This window comes from Notolepis coatsorum, assembly GCF_963971535.1.
Source record: "Notolepis coatsorum genome assembly, chromosome: 17".
In the NCBI taxonomy this organism is placed as follows: domain Eukaryota; kingdom Metazoa; phylum Chordata; class Actinopteri; order Aulopiformes; family Paralepididae; genus Notolepis; species Notolepis coatsorum.
The window spans coordinates 83,894,692-83,914,598 of record NC_140181.1 but is presented as its reverse complement, the minus strand read 5'-3'; the positions used below and the strand labels follow the sequence as shown (position 1 = coordinate 83,914,598).

General features: G+C 46.9%; 1 protein-coding gene across 1 annotated transcript in view; it reads right to left on the bottom strand.

Annotated features, from left to right (window-relative positions):
• Positions 1–19,907, bottom strand: part of LOC311243831 (solute carrier family 12 member 5-like) — a gene marked incomplete at its 5' end in the record, with an annotated part of 190,208 nt that overhangs the window by 40,764 nt on the left and 129,537 nt on the right. The window contains 13 exons of the mRNA XM_084333200.1: positions 452–596; positions 706–720; positions 1,286–1,494; positions 3,390–3,506; positions 4,219–4,326; positions 4,534–4,665; positions 6,275–6,444; positions 6,533–6,728; positions 8,297–8,465; positions 9,659–9,763; positions 10,618–10,737; positions 11,628–11,726; positions 16,254–16,372. Coding sequence (XP_084189326.1) covers positions 452–596; positions 706–720; positions 1,286–1,494; positions 3,390–3,506; positions 4,219–4,326; positions 4,534–4,665; positions 6,275–6,444; positions 6,533–6,728; positions 8,297–8,465; positions 9,659–9,763; positions 10,618–10,737; positions 11,628–11,726; positions 16,254–16,372 — 1,704 coding nt within the window. The remainder of the gene's footprint in view (positions 1–451; positions 597–705; positions 721–1,285; positions 1,495–3,389; positions 3,507–4,218; positions 4,327–4,533; positions 4,666–6,274; positions 6,445–6,532; positions 6,729–8,296; positions 8,466–9,658; positions 9,764–10,617; positions 10,738–11,627; positions 11,727–16,253; positions 16,373–19,907) is intronic.

The following is a 19,907-nucleotide window of genomic DNA, read 5'->3' as shown; positions in this document are numbered from 1 at the left end:
ACAAACAGTACTGTATTTGCAAATCTGATATGTCATAAATGTATAGATATAGCAGTACTGTCTATCTGTATGTCATATATGATGAATTGAAAATGGGGGACCCTGATGTAAACAAGACGAAAGTCTTTCTCTGGTCTGGATCCCCTTAACAATTGTATGTATTGAGCTGTACTGTACTGTACCCATTCTGCAATCTGTTAATAAACTTTTCAATCAATCAATCAATCAATCAATCAATCAATCAATCAATCAATCAATCAATAGTATGTGATACAGTAGGTTAGGTGCACATGGAGGACATAAAAGCAGATCCAATCAATGGCAAAACCATCTCTCTCTCTCTCTCTCTCTCTCTCTCTCTCTCTCTCTCTCTCTCTCTCTCTCTCTCTCTCTCTCTCTCTCTCTCTCTCTCTCATGAACCTGAAGTGTCCTACTGAAGGCCTAACTAGACAGAAAGGATACAGTGTTCGTCCCCCTTGCGGTTCTTTGGAGGTCCCGGCATGTTGAGCAGAACCAGCTTGGCCTCCCTGGACTTCTTTGCGATGACCTCATTGAGCCGCAGTGCTGTGTGCATGCGTCGCAGGTTGGACTGGTTCCTGTTGAGACACAGCAGAGGAAGCTGGTCAGGGCTCGGTGTTCGCTTTACAAAACACAGTCTTTAGACTCTTATTCCACATGCTAATACAAACTATTAACAATACTCACAGGGTCTCCCATTCACTGCAGCATGGTTGGAAGAAAAGTATAGTTGTGAAATGACACTTTGAACACCGGGACGCTGCATGTTGAAAACTGCTCGTTTAGAGGCTCTGGTATTACGCCATCTTCATTATAATACCACAGTGAGTTCAGACGTTGCGTTGTAATTGACTAAGCAACATTCTAATGTGTGCCAAATCTCCTGATAATGCTCTTGTGACGCCTTTTGTCAGCTAGAATAAGCATTTGTTATTAATAAACTTGTTGATAAAACTGTGGTGTATAATAGCAATAACACACTCAGATCAAAATCCTACTATGTTATGATTTTGGCACTGATTGGTAGTGATTTGTAATCACAGCAGTGGGCAACACCTCACAGTATAGCACTGCCGCGTCTATATTAATCCCAGCCGAAGAGTGCAAGAGCGCTTCCGCATTCTTCCCCATTCGCCGGAGGGCGTTACCGGGGCCAATCAAGGCAAAATGCGGAAGCACTCTTGCACTCTTCGGCTGGGAATCCTGGGATTAATATAGACGTAACTATCCAGGCTACTGTCCAGTGATCCGAGTGAACGTGACTCACGGCTTCATGTTGAAGAGGTCTTTGCTTCCCTCTGGGTTCACCGCTGCTGCTGCTCCCTGGCTCTTCCCCTTGTTGTCTGCACCCTTGTTGTCTGTCCACGTCCTCTGCCCCTCAGCACCTGGGCTGACAGCGCCCCCTGCAGGCGCTGTGAGGGATGTGGGGCTGGTGGTGGGGGTGAGGGCGGCATTCTTATTTTGGATCAACTGTACCTGTTTGGGGCGGGAGACATCCACAGACTGAGAGAGAGAGGGACACCAACGACGTGACGGGTTGAAAGAGACAAAGGGACACCTGTCAGTCAAACTCAGGCAAGTGGAGCAGCAAGGTTGTACAGCCGCTTGGAAAAACACAATTTGGGCTAGATCCACAAAGAATGGATTGCACGGTGCTAGTTGCACCCTACTTACAATTCATTATAAATTGAAAATGGGGGACCCTGGTGTAAACAAGACGAAAGTCCTTCTCTGGTCTGCATCCCCTTAACAATTGTGTGTATTGAGCCTTACTGTATTGTACCCATTCTACAATCTGTTAATAAAAGTTTCAATCAATCAAATTGATTGAAACAGATCATTTGACTGAGCTATAGCACAAGAGAGATGGGACCACACGATGGATCAGAGAGTGGAATAATGTCAAAGGCGGATAAATAGTGACGTGGAACGGAGGAGAGAGAGAGCAAAGGACAGATACTGTGTTTTGACGATGCACTACATTTGTGGAGGCTCCACAACATTGTGAAATAAGCACGTCATTTAGTGGTTGAGTCTGGCAATGGGGACCTTGTAGACTCCAACTACTAAATGACAGGGCTTATTGCATGCACCGGTACTTGTGTGTGGCTGAGTCTAAATGGTCCTCGTTCCAAATGATGGAAGACCTTACTTAGTGCATCTTCTTTTTATTTTTGTAAATGTTTTTAAGGGAATTTTGGCTTTTTATTGGGATAGGACCAGTGGTGCAGTGGCAAATTGACAGTAGGTCAAACGCTCCACGCGCGCATGCACAGTTTTTTTTTGGCTGCTCTCGTCCTGCAGCTGGATACTATTGCCTCACAGCGCGGCCGTCAGCGCGCGGCCCAGAGAGCGCCGCTGGCTCTGTGGCTCTGCAGCTGCATGCTTCTCCGGGAGTCCGGTTGGATAATGCCATGTAAAAAGCGATTGCGCGTACTTCAGCCTCAGTGACCGAGGTATAACGCCGTTATACCGAGTTATACCAGCACTGCACTTATTGAAATCATCTGGGCTTGCACGCACCACGTGCACGCGCGCTCCTGGCGCGTGCGCGCGCTCCCGCGAACGCGCATTTAATGTCCCCTCGCTTGAGCACAGACTAAAGACAGTGCCTAATTGCCTCTACGAATGGAATGTAACACATGTCTTCACAACAAGTTAGGTGTGAATGTATCTGAGAACGTATTTAACACACCTGACGATCGGCGCTATTGATATGCCAATAGCGAGTACATGCCTGGATAGGACAGTGAGTGACAGGAAAGCAGGGTATAGAGACAGGGGAAAGGACAGTGAGTGACAGGAAAGCAGGGTATAGAAACAGGAGATGCCATGCAACAAATGTCCTGGGCTGGATTCGAACCCAGGACGTTGCGATTAAACAGTACTTGTCCTATCAAGGTGAGCCACCAGGAGGCCCCACTTAGTGCATCTTTAAATGAGCAGGTTAAGCAGCGTTATTTCTTTTCGTAGCCGCAGTTTGCGGAGACGCTCTCTGATTGGCCACTGACGTTTCTGGTCATGTGACATGTGCGCCCAATCGTGTGACGCCTGTTTCTTTCACCGGTTAAGCTTAGGCACTCTTTCGAAGTTGGTTAAGGTTAGAGTTTGTCTTAGAGCAGGGCGATAGAACGCCAGCCCTGATTCCAAACTCTAACCTTAACCAACTTCGAAAGAGTCGCCTAAGCTTAACCAGTGATAAACTAGGCGTTAGGTAGTTTGCATGCTGTTCGAGGCGGAAATGGCCAAAGACACAGCTCGTCACGCGATTGTCACATGACCAGAAACGTCAGTGGCCAATCAGAGAGCGTCTCCGCAAACTGCGGCTACGAAAGAAAATCACGCGGTTAAGAAGGTAACGCTGGCAGTACCTCTTCTTCTGGTTTATCCTCCACGCCGGCCGCTCCCTCCTCGATGGTCTGGGGGTGCTTTTTAGACGGGTTCTTACGACGGATGGACAAGCGGGACGAATCTGTGATACTCTGGATCTGCCGTGGTCAAATAAAACAAGTTCTACTAACAAAGAAAACAAAATCCAGCAAATCACAAGTACTCATTACATTTAGTCATTTTACATTTACATTTAGTCATTTAACTTAGCTGACACTTTTATCCAAAGTGACCGGTATTGGTTAAAAAAGTGTGTTTTTAGTCGACAGAAGATCCATTGTGGAGCAGGGACAGTAGTAGTACTAACTATATTTACATGTGCCAACAGTAGAAAGTATATTTTAGAGATTAGAGATTTTAAGATATATTGTAGAGTTAGTTGAAGTATCTAAATATGTGGTAGGCTGAGGTAGATGCTGGTATTCCAATTCACTGTAATATAGTTTACTGTTGTCCTGACTCTAAACCTCAAATTATATTAGGGGGTTGTGCAATGTGCATGCTCTATTGTTGTGATTAATGGGACAGATCAGGACAGGGCAAGTTCAGGCAGATTTAATTTACAGCTCTTGACTAATTATAAATCAATCCCCTGTCTCATTTCAGAGTCGCTGGCATTCGGAATTGAGAGAGTGATTATGGCAGAGTGTACATACTGTAAATTAAATTTTCTGCAAAGACAAGAGAGTCGATCAAATATCAGTAATATGGAAGAGCTACATACTGGTAATGGTGGTTATTGCTTATTAAAGGAAACATGTGCATTGTCATTAGATATCAAGGTTTGTCAATCATGGAGTAAGACAGTACCTCTCTCTCCATCTCATTCTTGGTCAGATGCATCTGTTTGAGGATCTCTGAGCGTTGCTCCATCACCAACGTCTTCTCATAGGTGTAGGCTGAGATGTCACCGTCGTGCTTTCAAGGGAAAAAATATACATATGATATTACCTGTATATCATGCAGATGAATTACTGTATTTCAAATGAATACACCGAAATACAATCTTTACTGTCAGGTTAAAACAAAACAAATATAGATTTCCTTGAGAGATTTACAGAAATACTTTTTCCAGATCGAAGTTGTTCCTGAGCTCAGAGAATGTGGCAGATGTGTGTCTCTTACCATCTCCACAACTTCCACCTCAGCGTCGATGCGCAGGTGATAGAGGAAGAGGAGCAAGTCTTTCTTCATCTGGATGCTGTTGTCGTCCATCTGAGCGACGGTGAAGATACGTATCTTACACTTCCTCCACACCTGTCAAGAAGAAACGTATGTCCTATTGGAATCTATAGCCTGCAGTATGTTATCAAGCAATTTCTCAGTGTCTCAAATGTTATGAATTACAATTTAAAGGTATGATCTGTAATGCCATCAAACCTCTAGGCAAAAGAGCCCTGCATGGTTTATTAACTTTTTTGTTTTTGGTCTGACGTATGAGTTGGAGTTTAGTAAGTATACTGTGAATTTCTCCAGACCTCTCTGGGTAGTCTGAGGTGTGACCAGCAGTAGCAAGCCCTCCCCTATACCCACTGAAATCCAATCCACACATCAGACAAAAACTGTAAAAAAGCGCAGTACCATGTTGTCATCTTTTGCCTAGAGGTCACTGTTTGACGACATTACAGATTTGACCTTTAAGATGGGTTAAAATTAAGGTTCAAGATTTTTAGAAGCCTGTCCTAATGATCATTGATGATGATGCCACTGGTTTCCTTTTAGCAATTGTTAGCAATACCAGTGCAAGTCAATGAGGTAGCCTATGAGACCAGGCCATTTGTTTCGACGTAGCATGTACATCACTCCATTTAAATTAACTTTACTGAAAGGAAGACAAATATAATAATATACCTGTTTTTTTTTTTAATTATCTTTCCCCCCCTCCTTTTTCCGTTTTTCTCCCATCCCAATGTTAGTCGTTATGCCAATTCCCAATCCCCTTCCTGGTCGTTGCGCACTCTACCCCCTACCGTCGGTCTGGGAGGGTGGAGACTATCACATGCTTCCTCCGACTCCGACACATGTGTAGCCAGCCCACCGCTTCTTTTCACCTGGCAGCGCGGACTCTCACTGGGGGAGTGTAACGTGTGGAAGGGTCACACTACCTCCCCCAGATCCTTGCCTCGCTGTGCAGGCGCCCCGACCGAACTGTAGGAGTCGCTGTTTACAACGACCAGGACCCACCCCACTGGCTTTCCCACCCGCTGACACTGCCAATTGTGCCAGTATGGACGGCCGACCAAGCCGGAGGTACCGCAGCTGGATTCGATCCCACTGTCCACGCTTAGTCCGCTGCGCTACCCGGCCGCGAAACAATGTGGTTTTGAGAGAGATGGTTTCATAGCCCATCGACCTGCACCGGTGTTGCTAACACATGCTAACATGAGGTTGGTCCCAGGCTACAAAATCCGGAACCTTCCCTCAAATGGTCATCCCTTCTGCTAACCACCATGGGACCCTATTTCATAAAAGAAATAATGTTTTATGTTTTAAACCTTTTATTTTATTTTAATTGTATTTTCCTTCTGCTGTGAAGCACCCTGAGATCTCACTGAGTTTAAAGTGTGCTATATAAATGAAATCTATTATTATTATTATGTTTGCCAATTTAAAAGATAATTTTGTAAGTCAGGAAAGATGATGGACAAGCAAGTTAGCTAATGCTAGCTAACATTATCGATAGCTTTTAATGCTATAACGTAACGTTAGCTAGCTGACAATTACACTTTTTATGTACACCATACCTAGGCCCTATAGTATACTATATAAATATCAATACAAATTATTTGTCTCTCGCCGTTGCCTACTGTTGATATTCTTTCAGAAACCGGGACTTTGCCTCTTTGTTTAATTCTTCAGGTCCCACCTTGTGTTGGCGCAGCAGGAAAGGTAGGAGCATCAACATGCCTCCATCGTGGACGATCCACCACACATCGATGTGGCCTTCACTGAAGCGCTCTCCGTTGGATGGGAAATTAGAGATATTCTTGGGGACCAGCAGGGCCAGACTGCCCACGGTCGTCTCTCTGACCAACTCTGCACAGAGAATGAAGAAATGGATAATGAGACTCCAGGAGACTCTTGGTTTAAGAAACGCTAACTTCAACAGTGACCTAACACTTACCAATGAAGTTTTTCATGAGAAGGTGGTCCTCTTCCTTTTTCCATTTCTGTGGCCAGGAGACCAGGACAGTGTTGTGTTTCAGACCCCCCAGGCCTCCCATCTGTATCAGGTGGGACGTCCCGTCTCTCAGGTTGGAGGAGATGACCACCTGGGAGAAGCCTTTCACCTTCTCTGTCTCCATCAACTTCCGCAGAGACTGGAGGAGCAAAATAAAATATAAGCTAAATAACTTGAATTTGAAATGGATACACGTTTTGCAGAGAGAGAAAGAGAGAGTTTGCTTTGTGTGATTGAAAAGTATAGTACTGTATTTACTGTATGAATTCATATACATTTACTGTAGCCACATGTATTGCAACTTTGCTTAAAATCATGTAGATCTGCAAGTGAGGGTCCAAGTGAGTGATGAGACCAGCAGCTCTGAGTGATGAGACCAGCAGCTCTGACCTGTTCTCAGTGATCAGACCAGCAGCTCTGACCTGCCCTGAGTGATCAGACCAGCAGCCCTGAGTGATGAGACCAGCAGCCCTGACCTGCTCTGAGTGATGAGACCAGCAGCCCTGACCTGCTCCGAGTGATGAGACCAGCAGCCCTGACCTGCTCTGAGTGATGAGACCAGCAGCCCTGACCTGCTCTGCCCTCTGGGTGATGAGACCAGCAGCCCTGACCTGCTCTGAGTGATGAGACCAGCAGCCCTGACCTGCTCTGCCCTCTGGGTGATGAGACCAGCAGCTCTGACCTGCTCTGCCCTCTGGGTGATGAGACCAGCAGCTCTGACCTGCTCTGCCCTCTGGGTGATGAGACCAGCAGCTCTGACCTGCTCTGAGTGATGAGACCAGCAGCTCTGACCTGCTCTGCCCTCTGGGTGATGAGACCAGCAGCTCTGACCTGCTCTGCCCTCTGGGTGATGAGACCAGCAGCTCTGACCTGCTCTGAGTGATGAGACCAGCAGCTCTGACCTGCTCTGCCCTCTGAGTGATGAGACCAGCAGCTCTGACCTGCTCTGCCCTCTGGGTGATGAGACCAGCAGCTCTGACCTGCTCTGCCCTCTGGGTGATGAGACCAGCAGCCCTGACCTGCTCTGAGTGATGAGACCAGCAGCTCTGACCTGCTCTGCCCTCTGAGTGATGAGACCAGCAGCTCTGACCTGCTCTGCCCTCTAAGTGATGAGACCAGCAGCTCTGACCTGCTCTGCCCTCTGAGTGATGAGACCAGCAGCTCTGACCTGCTCTGCCCTCTAAGTGATGAGACCAGCAGCTCTGACCTGCTCTGCCCTCTGAGTGATGAGACCAGCAGCCCTGACCTGCTCTGCCCTCTGGGTGATGAGACCAGCAGCTCTGACCTGCTCTGCCCTCTGAGTGATGAGACCAGCAGCTCTGACCTGCTCTGCCCTCTAAGTGATGAGACCAGCAGCCCTGACCTGCTCTGCCCTCTGGGTGATGAGACCAGCAGCTCTGACCTGCTCTGCCCTCTGAGTGATGAGACCAGCAGCTCTGACCTGCTCTGCCCTCTGGGTGATGCGACCAGCAGCTCTGACCTGCTCTGCCCTCTAAGTGATGAGACCAGCAGCTCTGACCTGCTCTGCCCTCTGAGTGATGCGACCAGCAGCCCTGACCTGCTCTGCCCTCTGGGTGATGCGACCAGCAACTCTGACCTGATCTGAGTGATGAGACCAGCAGCTCTGACCTGCTCTGCCCTCTGCGTGATGAGACCAGCAGCTCTGACCTGCTCTGCCCTCTGAGTGATGCGACCAGCAGCTCTGACCTGCTCTGCCCTCTGAGCGTCAGCATGGTTGTTGAGGAAGGTTCCTTCCACCGAGGTGCCCACGATGGTCAGACCCTTCCCTGCCTTCAGCTGGTTGGTCAGGGACAGCATGCGAGGCTGCTCCACACTCTGCTCTGCATCCACGCTCACCAGCACCAGGATCTGAGGCCTGGCAGAGAAAGCAACAGCAGAATGACTGATTTCGACAGGGAAACAATCGCGGAATCATGAGATATACGATATACAAAAAAAAGTACGTGAAAGAAAAATAATCAATATGAATAATAATGAATAATGAATTGCATTTATATAGAGCTTTTCTAGACACTCAAAGCGCTTTACAATGTAAGGTGGAAATTGCCTCCTTCATCCCCACTGGTAGCACCCAACCTTGGGCTATGCAGGCTCAATGGCTGCCATACACTGGCACCAGGCACACATAACACTACACATAACAATGGCTGAAAGGCTCAGGAGACAGGAATTGATATCAGATGATTAGGTGGCCTTGATGTCAGAGACCTGATTGGGAATTTGACCAGGAACGTCGGGGAACCCCCTACTCTTTATGATAGGCGTCCTGGGTTCTTTAACGACGAGATTAAGTCAGGACCTCGGTTTAGCGTCTCATCCGAAGGACTGCACTCGCAGCTGCACTGTGTCCCTATCACTGTAACAGGGGCATTGTTACTGACAAGTCCAGAGGACAGAGTGCCCCCTGCTGGACAACAACACCACTTTCCGACAGCAGCCTTGACCGGGGCTCGAACCGGTGATCTTCCGATCATGAGTCCGGAGCTCTACTCATGTGTAGTGAATGGGTATGAATGTGTAGTGAATGGTATGAATGTGTAGTGAATGGATTTGTACAATTGATAGTTGAAATCAGTGTTGTAGTGCTATTTGCTGAGGTGAGGCCTACTGTCTGACTGTGGTAATAGAGTGTAGACAGTGAGCATTGAATGACCATTCGATTGGGGGCGTATCACTCTCCTGCAGCCGCTCCAATATCACTCCTGGTTGATATCAGTGCAAATGTATGAGTCTCAGAATCTCAAGTTTAAGTTTTATTTGTCATATACATTAAAAAGTACCGTGTACAGTCAATGCAATGAAATGCATTTTGCCCTGGCTCTCTCTCAGACCTTAAAACATGTGAATAGTGCAATAAATAGATAAAAGTTGAGAATAAAACAATAACAGCATATAATAAATAAAAACAATAGCAACAATAAAAGCATGAATAAATAAATAATCCACAACTTCTACATTCATCTAAATGCTGCTGTTCAGTAGTCTTGGACGAGACTCAGAGTCTCAATCTAAAGTGTGATCTTGTGTGCCTGAGCAGGGCGGACTGACCTCCAGTTTTTGGTGTGTGGGGGTCCCTCCTCCAGCCTCATGAGAGCGAAGCGCGCGGCGCTGAGAGAGATGCCCCGTATCCCGTCTCCCCACTCCTTCGCAGCCCTGTCACACACAACACATCCAGTCAGCACTATGAGGAGGTTTAAACTGTCATACACTTTAACACAGTGTTTACAAATTCTTTCTCATATATCTTTTTATATTCAGGTCAAATTTGATTGCCTATATTTATGTCTTTCTACTTCTACTTATGTCTTTATGTCTTACCCTGCCCATATATCTGTGCCTCCCCTCCCCCTCCCCATGCTGCTATGACACCCAAATTCCCCCAAGCATATCAATAAAGGAATATCTTATTTGATCTAAACTACTGTCTACTGCTGTAAGAATGCACAAGAACGGGAGTGGTTCTTGTATAGTAAACAGATGGATAGCAAGCTAGCATAAGGACACATAGTATAACTGTAGATTGTATAGTATAGCATTGTATAGTAGTGTACATAAGACCCAGTGCCTCATCCGTAGCTAACAGTGTATTGCACTATCGCAGGACCTTAGCATGTCTTACCATGTTTTTTGTAAACTTCATGTACCTGATATGTCTTTATTCTTATTACTTGTAGGCTATTATTGCACAAATGTCTTATTCTCATCCTATTGGATTCTTATTACTGTATTATGGCATTATTGTATTATTGCACAATCGTTGCGGGCAAGACCCCCCGCATTTCACTGTATACTTGTATGCCGTGACAAATAAAACTCTTGACTTGACTTGACTTGATGCCGTAAGGATCAAGACAGGTTCTCTCTAAACCTACCAAGCTCCTTAAAGGCCATGGCACACGCACGAAAACAGTTCAGCGGTGTAATAAAATCCTTTTTTCCCTTGCTTTCCGTCCAAGCTTATTGGAAGAAGGGGTGCAAGGCGGAGAGCTGGCCTGATGGTCACTTACCCACAGAACTCAATGTATTTGTAGATACAGGTGGCGATCCCCATGGCAATGATGGCATAGTACCAGGAGCAGATGAACATGAGAGACAGACAAAGGCTCATGCCCAGGAAAGAGAGGGCCCTGTGGGGCACAGGAAGTCACACGCTCAGTCTGCCGCTAGTTTCACACTACCTTAGAGATACAGGAAGTCTGCTGCCCTTGTGCCGCTAACGCCCAAGAGGATAAATATAAACCCAGACAGACTGGGTCCAAGTTCCCACGGTGACTCTGGCTCCACACAGGTAAATAAGGACAAAGCAGAAACAGACTCACTGCCATCTGTTGCCTAAGACAGCTCCTACACAATTTTCACCCTTGAGAACCTGTACTAAACAATACTATTATATATCATGATTGAGAAAGGTTAGCCAGCTATACTCTTATTCCACACATAATCCTCCACCAGAATCAGAATCAGAAAGGTCTTTATTGCCATGTAAGCTTGCACATACAAGGAATTTGTCTTGGTCTTTTGGTGCATCAATATTAACAAACATACATGAACTAAATTAGAATAAACTAAATTAGAAAAATCCATTAGGTGTCCATTAGATGTTACATCTATTTAAACCTAGAAATCTGGCTGCATGTTAGCCTAGCTTAGCACAATGAATGGAAGCGGACATGACCGGTTAGCCTTCGGGAGAGGTATTAGTTGGACAATGCCTAGGCTAACCAGTCATGTCTGCTTCCATTCATTGTGCTAAGCTAGGCTAACATGCAGCCAGATTATAGATGGCTTTCTACTGAACGCACAGAGATGAAACTGGTATCTATCTTCTTGTCTCTCTCTGGAGAAGACGGCAAGCTAATTTCCCCAAATGTTGGCGTGTTCCTTTAAATATGAACACATCCACTCACCAGGTAGAACTTAAATATATTAACACATCCACTCACCAGGTAAAACTTTAATATATTAACACATCCATTCACCAGTGGTAGAACTTAAATATATTAACACATCCACTCACCAGTGGTAGAACTTAAAGCGAGGTCTCCAATTGGGGGTTCTCAACAAGGTCTGCAGGGCACAGGCCAGATTAACAAACATGTAGCACATCAAGAAGAACCTGCAGAGAGAGATATGAAATTAAACTTTGTCCATGTGCTCCATAATGAGTCACATCACAGCTTGATTTTTCACCAAAAGAAAAATAATCACAATTATACAATGCTACGCACCCACTAACGAGGCAGAACAGCAAGCAAAAGATAATTTCTATGATATACTACAGCAAGTCATCAACCGGCAGAAAAAGAACGACATCATCATCCTGACAGGAGACTTCAACGCAAAAATAGGACAAGACAACACAGGAAAATAGCAAATAATGGGCAAACATGGTCTAGGGGAAATTAACAACAATGGTGAACAATTCACAGACTTCTGCGCATTCCATAATCTGGTCATAGGAGGCAGCGTCTTTCCGCACAAAAGAGTTCATAAAGCCACATGGATTTCACCGGACCACAAAACAGAGAAGCAGATTGACCATATATGCATCAGACAGAAATTCAGGAGATCCCTCCAAGATGTCAGAGTGAAAATAGGAGCCGATGCAGCTACAGATCACCACCTCCTGATAGGAACTCTCCGGTTAAAACTCAAGAAATTCACCAACACTGCAAAAAAAGTGTCTCAGTACAAGGTACAATGTCAGCCTCCTCCAAGATCAGAACACCAGAGAGAAATTTAAAATCAGCCTCTCAAACCGGTTCCACCCCCTGAGCCAACTGGAAGAACATCAATCCATCGATGAACGTTGGCAGAACATGAAGAGGGCATGGACGGAGACATGTGAGGACACATGTGGGAGGAAGACAAGGCACCACAAGGAGTGGATGACAGGAGAAACACTACAGAAAATTCAGACTCGATTTGTGGGCAGTCCTTAGAAGGATGGGGTTAGGTGAGGGGTTCATTCACATGATAAAAGTTCTCTACACAGGGCCTTCGGCCATGATCTTAACAGGGAAACTCTGCTCACCACTCTTCTCTGTCTCGCACTCTTCTAGACAGGGTTGTCCTCTTAGTCCCGGACTCTTTGCTTTATCACTCGAACCTCTAGCTCAGTACATAAGACCATTAACCAGACAGTAAAGTATAACTACTCCAGCTTGGGTGACAGGATTACGAATGATTTTAACAGGTGGTCCAAATTAAAAAACTCATTACAGGCCCGTGCCTCAATAATTAAGATGAATGTTTTACCCAGAATTAACTTTATCAGCTACATGCTACCGTTATCTCCTCCTGTTGGTTACTGGCAAAAACTGCACTCTGCTGCATATAAATTCGTCTGGAACAACAAACACCCACGCTTAAAGAGATCCACTGCACAGAGGAGTAAACTCGACGGGGGTTTAGCATTTCCAAAACACTCACAAAGCAAGAGGCTCAGCTGAAGAGATGGGCAGAACATTTCAGAGACATACTGAACAGACCCAAACCGACAGCGCTAGCCAACATCCATCCAGCGGTACACTCCCTACCGGTCAATACCAACAAGCCCAATAAACAAGAAATAAAAAAGGCCATTCAAAAACTGAAAAACAATAAAGTACCAGGACCTGACGGAATACCCCCAGAGGCCATAAAAGCAGACCCAGAAATGGCAACAACACTACTCCACAAACTCTTTGGACTGATCTGTGATGAAGAAAAGGTGCCAAGCGACTGGGCAGAGGGATACCTGGTGAAGCTCCCCAAAAAAGGCAACCTGAAGGACTGTAACAACTACAGGGGCATCATGCTCATATCTGTGCCAGGGAAGATTTTGAGCAGGATCATCCTGGAAAGACTGTCCAAAGAAGTGGACAAAGAATTCAGAGAAGAACAAGCAGGTTTCCAACAGGACAGATCATGTATAGATCACATTGCCACCCTCCGCATTATCATAGAACAGACCCTGGAATGGAACACATCTCTCCACCTCACATTCATCGACTTCCACAAAGCATTCGACAGTCTAGATAGAGACACTATATGGAAACTCATGGCACATTACGGTATCCCAACGAAGTTCATAACCATCATCCAACAGCTGTACCTACAATCATCCTGCAGAGTAATACACAACGGCCAGCTCACAGACAGCTTTACAGTAGAGACAGGAGTCAGACAGGGCTGCCTACTGTCCCCTTTCCTCTTTCTTCTGGCAGTCGACTGGATCATGAAACAAACCACAGCCGAACAAAATCTGGGCATTCAGTGGACAATGTGGTCTCAATTAGAGGATTTGGACTTTGCCGACGACATAGTCCTCTTCTCACACACACAAACACAAATGCAGACCAAACTCACAAAACTTGCCACAATTGCAGCTACCACAGGACTACACATCAATAAAGCAAAAACAAAGGAGATGAAGATGAACCACAATTTAGAAGAGGCCGTACAACTGGACGGAGAAGCACTGGACGAGGTGGACACCTTCACATACCTGGGAAGCATTGTGGGGAAGGACGGAGGCAGCGACAAAGACATCAAAGCAAGAATAGGGAAGGCAAGAACAGCATTTTTAATACTGAAGCAAACATGGAATTCAAACCACATCTCCACAAAGACCAAACTCTGCATCTTCAACACCAATGTCAAATCAGTTCTATTATACGGAGCCAGGGGCGTAGCTGGGGGGGGTAGCTTAGGATGATTCCAAGGGCCCAGCACTGGGGGGGGGACCAAAAAAAAAAAAAAAACATTTTTTTTTTTACTAGACATCACTCAGGTGTATTATTGATGCTCTCATTGATACTATGTTTCTTTCTGAAGTGTGTGTGTGTGTGCGTGCGTGCGTGCGTGCGTGCGTGTGTGTGTGTGTGTGTGTGTGTGTGTGTGTGTGTGTGTGTGTGAGATATATAGAGAGAGAGGGGGGGCTTTGGTAGACTATTGCATTGGTCCATTCATTGAAGATGAACGCAATGCGACATCCTTTACTAGGCTCACCCACCAACAGTGCAGGTGCTGAACTGCTGATCCAAATGTATAGGTGAAAACCATATTATGCGTTTTCATCAATAAAAAAATGGCCAAAAGAATTCCCGCTCGCGCGCTTACGCGCGCTCGCATTCACTGGGGGCCTACAAATACATTCTTTCATGGGGCCCAGAATCTGGAGCTACTCCCCTGTACGGAGCAGAAACATGGAGAACCACAAAAGCAACCTCAAACAAACTGCAAACCTTCATAAACAGATGCTTACGACACATCCTGGGAATCTACTGGCCAAACACCATCACAAACGAACAGCTCTGGCAAACCACTCAACAAGAACCACTTGAAACCCTAATCAAACGCAGGAAATGGGGCTGGATTGGACACACCCTGAGAAAACCATCCTCCAACACAACCAGGCAGGCCTTAACCTGGAACCCACAGGGGAAGAGAAAGCCAGGAAGACCCAGAAACAGCTGGAGAAGGTCTGTCGAGGCGGAGAGATTTCATGAATGACCTATGCTCCCCAAAGAGCAAAAGGGTTTAAGTCAAGTCCATAATGAGTAAGATGTGAACAGTTTCCATCATGCCGAGTCATAACAACTTTCTGGAACGCTTTAAATTACAGGCCAAGCTAGTTACAAGTGGAAACAGAGGTTACAGTACACCTACATGGCGACAGAGGTTACAGTACACCTACATGGAGACAGAGTTTACAGAACATGGAGACGGAGGTTACAGAACACTTACATGGAGACAGAGGTTACAGTCAGAACACTTACATGGAGACATGGTTTACAGAACACTTACATGGAGACATGGTTTACAGAACACTTACATGGAGACATGGTTTACAGAACACTTACATGGAGACATGGTTTACAGAACACTTACATGGAGACATGGTTTACAGAACACTTACATGGAGACATGGTTTACAGAACACTTACATGGAGACATGGTTTACAGAACACTTACATGGAGACATGGTTTACAGAACACTTACATGGAGACAGGGTTTACAGAACACTTACATGGAGACAGAGGTTTACAGAACACTTACACGGAGACAGAGGTTTACAGAACACTTACATGGAGACAGAGGTTATAGAACACTTACATGGAGACATGGTTTACAGAACACTTACATGGAGACATGGTTTACAGAACACTTACATGGAGACAGAGATTACAGTCAGAACACTTACATGGAGACAGGGTTTACAGAACACTTACATGGAGACATGGTTTACAGAACACTTACATGGAGACATGGTTTACAGAACACTTACATGGAGACATGGTTTACAGAACACTTACATGGAGACAGAGGTTACAGTCAGAACACTTACATGGATACAGGGTTTACAGAACACTTACATGGAGACAGAGGTTACAGAACACTTCAAGTTCAAGTTCTTTAATAGTTGTCATACAGAAGTACAGAATACTTTCATACAAAATGCTTCTTACTGTTACGCTCCAGAGACTGTGCTAGACAAGATAGTATCAAATAACATAATAAGTATCAAATAACACTTATATGGAGATATGGTTTACAGAACACTTACATGGAGACATGGTTTACAGAACACTTAGATGGAGACAGAGGTTACAGTCAGAACACTTACATGGAGACAGAGGTTACAGTCAAAACACTTACATGGAGAGAATGGGTGCAACAGCATCCAGGGAGGCGATGATGATGCCGATCTCACAGATGCAGGCGGTGAGCAGCAGGGCCCATGTGGGCTCTCCGTTGTCTTTACCATGACCAAACACCTGCAGAAACACACACAGATACATACATGTGTAAGTTCTATCCAGTATGTGACTTGTAAACACACACACACACACACACACACACACACACACACACACACACACACACACACACACACGCACACGCACGCACACGCACGCACACCAGCATCAGGTCAGACATAAGTAATCACTCTCCTATACCTCCTCAGCCACCCTGGTCCAGACTAGAGGAGTAACTAAGCTTTATTCTGAGGACTCTGGTTCAGTCTAGAGGAGTAACTTAAGCTTTATTCTGAGGACTCTGGTCCAGACTAGAGGAGTAACTAAGCTTTATTCTGAGGACTCTGGTCCAGTCTAGACTAGAGAAGTAACTAAGCTTTATTCTGAGGACTCTGGTCCAGTCTAGAGAAGTAACTAAGCTTTATTCTGAGGACTCTGGTTATAGATCGTATAGCTTTACGCTCTGCTCTATTTGGAACTATCCCTTTATCCACTCTAATAATGAATAACTTTCTCCACACACCTATTTACCTCCGCCTGGCCACACCCACATCCGCTCCTGTATAAGCGGGGTCGTGGCCACACCATCAGCTCCTTCCCTACTTTCACCACCGAAAGTGTCTGTAACACACCACTTTAAGTTTAGTGTCAAAGTAGTTTGTTGGAGAGGAGCTACGTTGACATTGTATCTTTGTTTTTTCTCTCGCAAATCTTTGAAAAAGCAAAGAGATAATGTCTTCACCGTCGGAGGGTCTAGACGATTACAACGCTACCCTCCATCAGCGCTTCACTATCGCGGCGTCCTCCGTGGGGCATCTCTGGTTCCACGGTCGTGGCAAACAGGTGCGCCTGGGCGCCGCCCGGAGGAGAGTTGAGCTAGCTCGTAAGACGGCCAGCAGCGGGGGTGAACGGCCTGGTTGTAGTGTAGTGCTGGAGCCGAGTTCTCTCGCCTCTTCTCCATATCCGATGGAAACTGAGGATTACATGGAGGGGCGGGGGCTCTCTTGTTCGAAGGCCCGGCGGAGACGTGTCACTCTCCCCCTCGGGGAGTGGCAGGGAGTGCTACGTCTCCCTGGGGTTCCTTGTACTCTGGGACTGGGTTAAAACCTCCACCCCGGAGACAAGATGCCCAGCTATTTGCCGCGTCGGCCGACGGCGCCCAGTGCAGCCTCCCGTACGTGAGGGATGCGAGTGACGTGGAAGAAGGTATGTAAGGGGAGTTGCTTGCCTTGTTCCCCGAGCTCATGGCGGCCGCCGCAGCCGCTAATGGCGTAGCGTTGCCGCAGCCACTGCCGGCACCTGTTCTTGATGACATGATAGGTAATCTCTGGCAACGTCGTCCTGTGAGAGAGACGGGCGTTGTCTGCCCATTCTTCCCAGCAATGGAGGCTTACGTGGCGCAGGGACAGGTAATATTCCGCATCGTTGGCCTTACCCCCGCCTACGTGCCAGTCACGCGGGTGGTGGGTTTGGTCCAGGGGCTAAAGGACAGGGTGCCTCGGCTTGATAGCCCGATGGCAGCCATACTTTGCCCCGAGATGGTGTGGGAGCCGTTAAGAAAGCCAGTTCCCCAGGGGAAGTCGGCTAGGCAGTTGGCGTCGTGGAGTGACCAGGTGTACATCGCCTCGACACAGAGCCTGGTTGCAACCTCCAACATTGCGCAGCTGGCGCGCTACATGTCGGGGCTGATGGCGGGCGGGACGGTACTAGATGACCATCAACGGTACCTTCACGCCCAGGCGGCTGGAGCCATCCTGCATCTAACCCAGCTGCAGGCGATAGCCGCAGGGAAGGAGCGCGCCCTGGCCACTCTCATCCAGCGCCACCTTTGGCTGGAGCAGGCGCGGGTGCCGGACCAGAGGAGGATTCCACTGCTCATGGCCCCCCTCTCGATGCTGGACAGCAGATGACGGCAGCCTGCAGGGAGATGGAGGAGGAGCGCTCCGTGCTCCAGCCCCATTTTCTCCGACTCGATGCCACCGGTGATGTGAGGAGGAGGCAACGCCGCAGAGGCCTGCAGCCGTTGCCACCATCACCGCCGCCGCTGCTGGGCCTTTCGCTAAGAAGGCCAGGAGTGGAGGGAGTGCCGCGACCGCTGCAGCCAGTCGTCCTACGCCCGGAGGGAATGGTAGGGATCGACGTGACCAGGAGGCTCCCCAGCACCGTCCCTCCGGGCCGGCTCCCCGTGTGGGCAAACGGCGGTCTGCATGCGACAGGCGGCGCTAGTGACTCCCCTGTTTGCCCCCCCCCCCCAAACATATAATTTTGTTATTAAATAAAGGGTCCCTCCTGGTGAGGGACTGTTTTTTGTTACAAAATGTGTGTTTATTCACTACATATTTGGGGATACGATGTAAACCCTCAACTACTGTTGGGGTTGTGTTCTTGCTTAGGGAGTGGGGCAGTTTTCTATGAAAATAGTTTTTTGGTCACTATTATGTATGTGCTTAGCAAGGCCTGTGGCTAGCACTTGGTCGAGGACTTATGTCTTCTCTCGTCATAAAAGACGGCGTTCTTCTTGCAGTAGTAAGAGTGAACTTTACCTTTTTTATTGTCTGAGGGGGTTGTGTGTATTCATGTTACGTTTAGGAAACGTGGCATCGAGTCCACAACTGGGTTGAGTGTTAGCCTGCAGAAGTGGTTACATATATAGCTATTGTACCGAGGTCCTTGGACCCTCTCTTTAACATCTGTTGTTTTTCTTTACTTAGGGTAAAGGTGGGAAAATGCGGGTGGCAAGTTTTTTCGCACATGAGCCTAAGCCTTGTATAAAAACAATTTTTTTTACACAAACAAGTTTATCGTCTGTGGCTGGCGTGCAAACTAAAGCTTTTACCCTAGCAGGTATATGCGCTTTTCATGTAGCACGCTAAACAACTGGTGTCATGGCGCTGCTTTGTTATTACATCGTATCCGGGGTGTGGGGTCATATGGGGTGAACTGATAAACCCCTCCCCCCTTTTACTGATTGGCCAGGGGGTTAGACCTCCTGTACGTCAGTCTCCCTGTCGGGCTGTGGGGTCAGCGCGTCACAGGGAGGGGGAAGGGGGTTCCCTGGTCCCACGCCATATTAGGATAAGTGGGTCACGGGATTTCCCCGGCCATGGAATACGTCACTGGGCGCGTTTTCTATTGGCCATGAGACTTCCGTGAGTTTTTCAGGCTCCGTGCTACGGACCACTGTCATTGTCAAAGTTGGATGATGCGATGCATTGAGAACTGTTTGTTTTCTGCTCTCTATTGAAATGTGTATTGGGCCTTTGGCTACTTGGCTCAATAATTACATGTATCTTTTTCAATTGTTACTCACATGGAGGTCTCTGGGGGATTTTCTGTCTTCCCCTCTTGTGTAAAGAGCAGAATTGACAGGGTTTACCCTCAGACGCGTCGTATGAGACCCATATCTGTGTCTTATTGACCGGCTTCCTGCTGCTCGTCCCAGACAGCATGGAGGGAATGTTGTCTGGTTTTTCTAATTAGAATTCACCATTGATGTGTTTTGGGTCTCGACGTATACATAGCGCTGGCCCTGGGTGCTTTCAATCTGAAACCA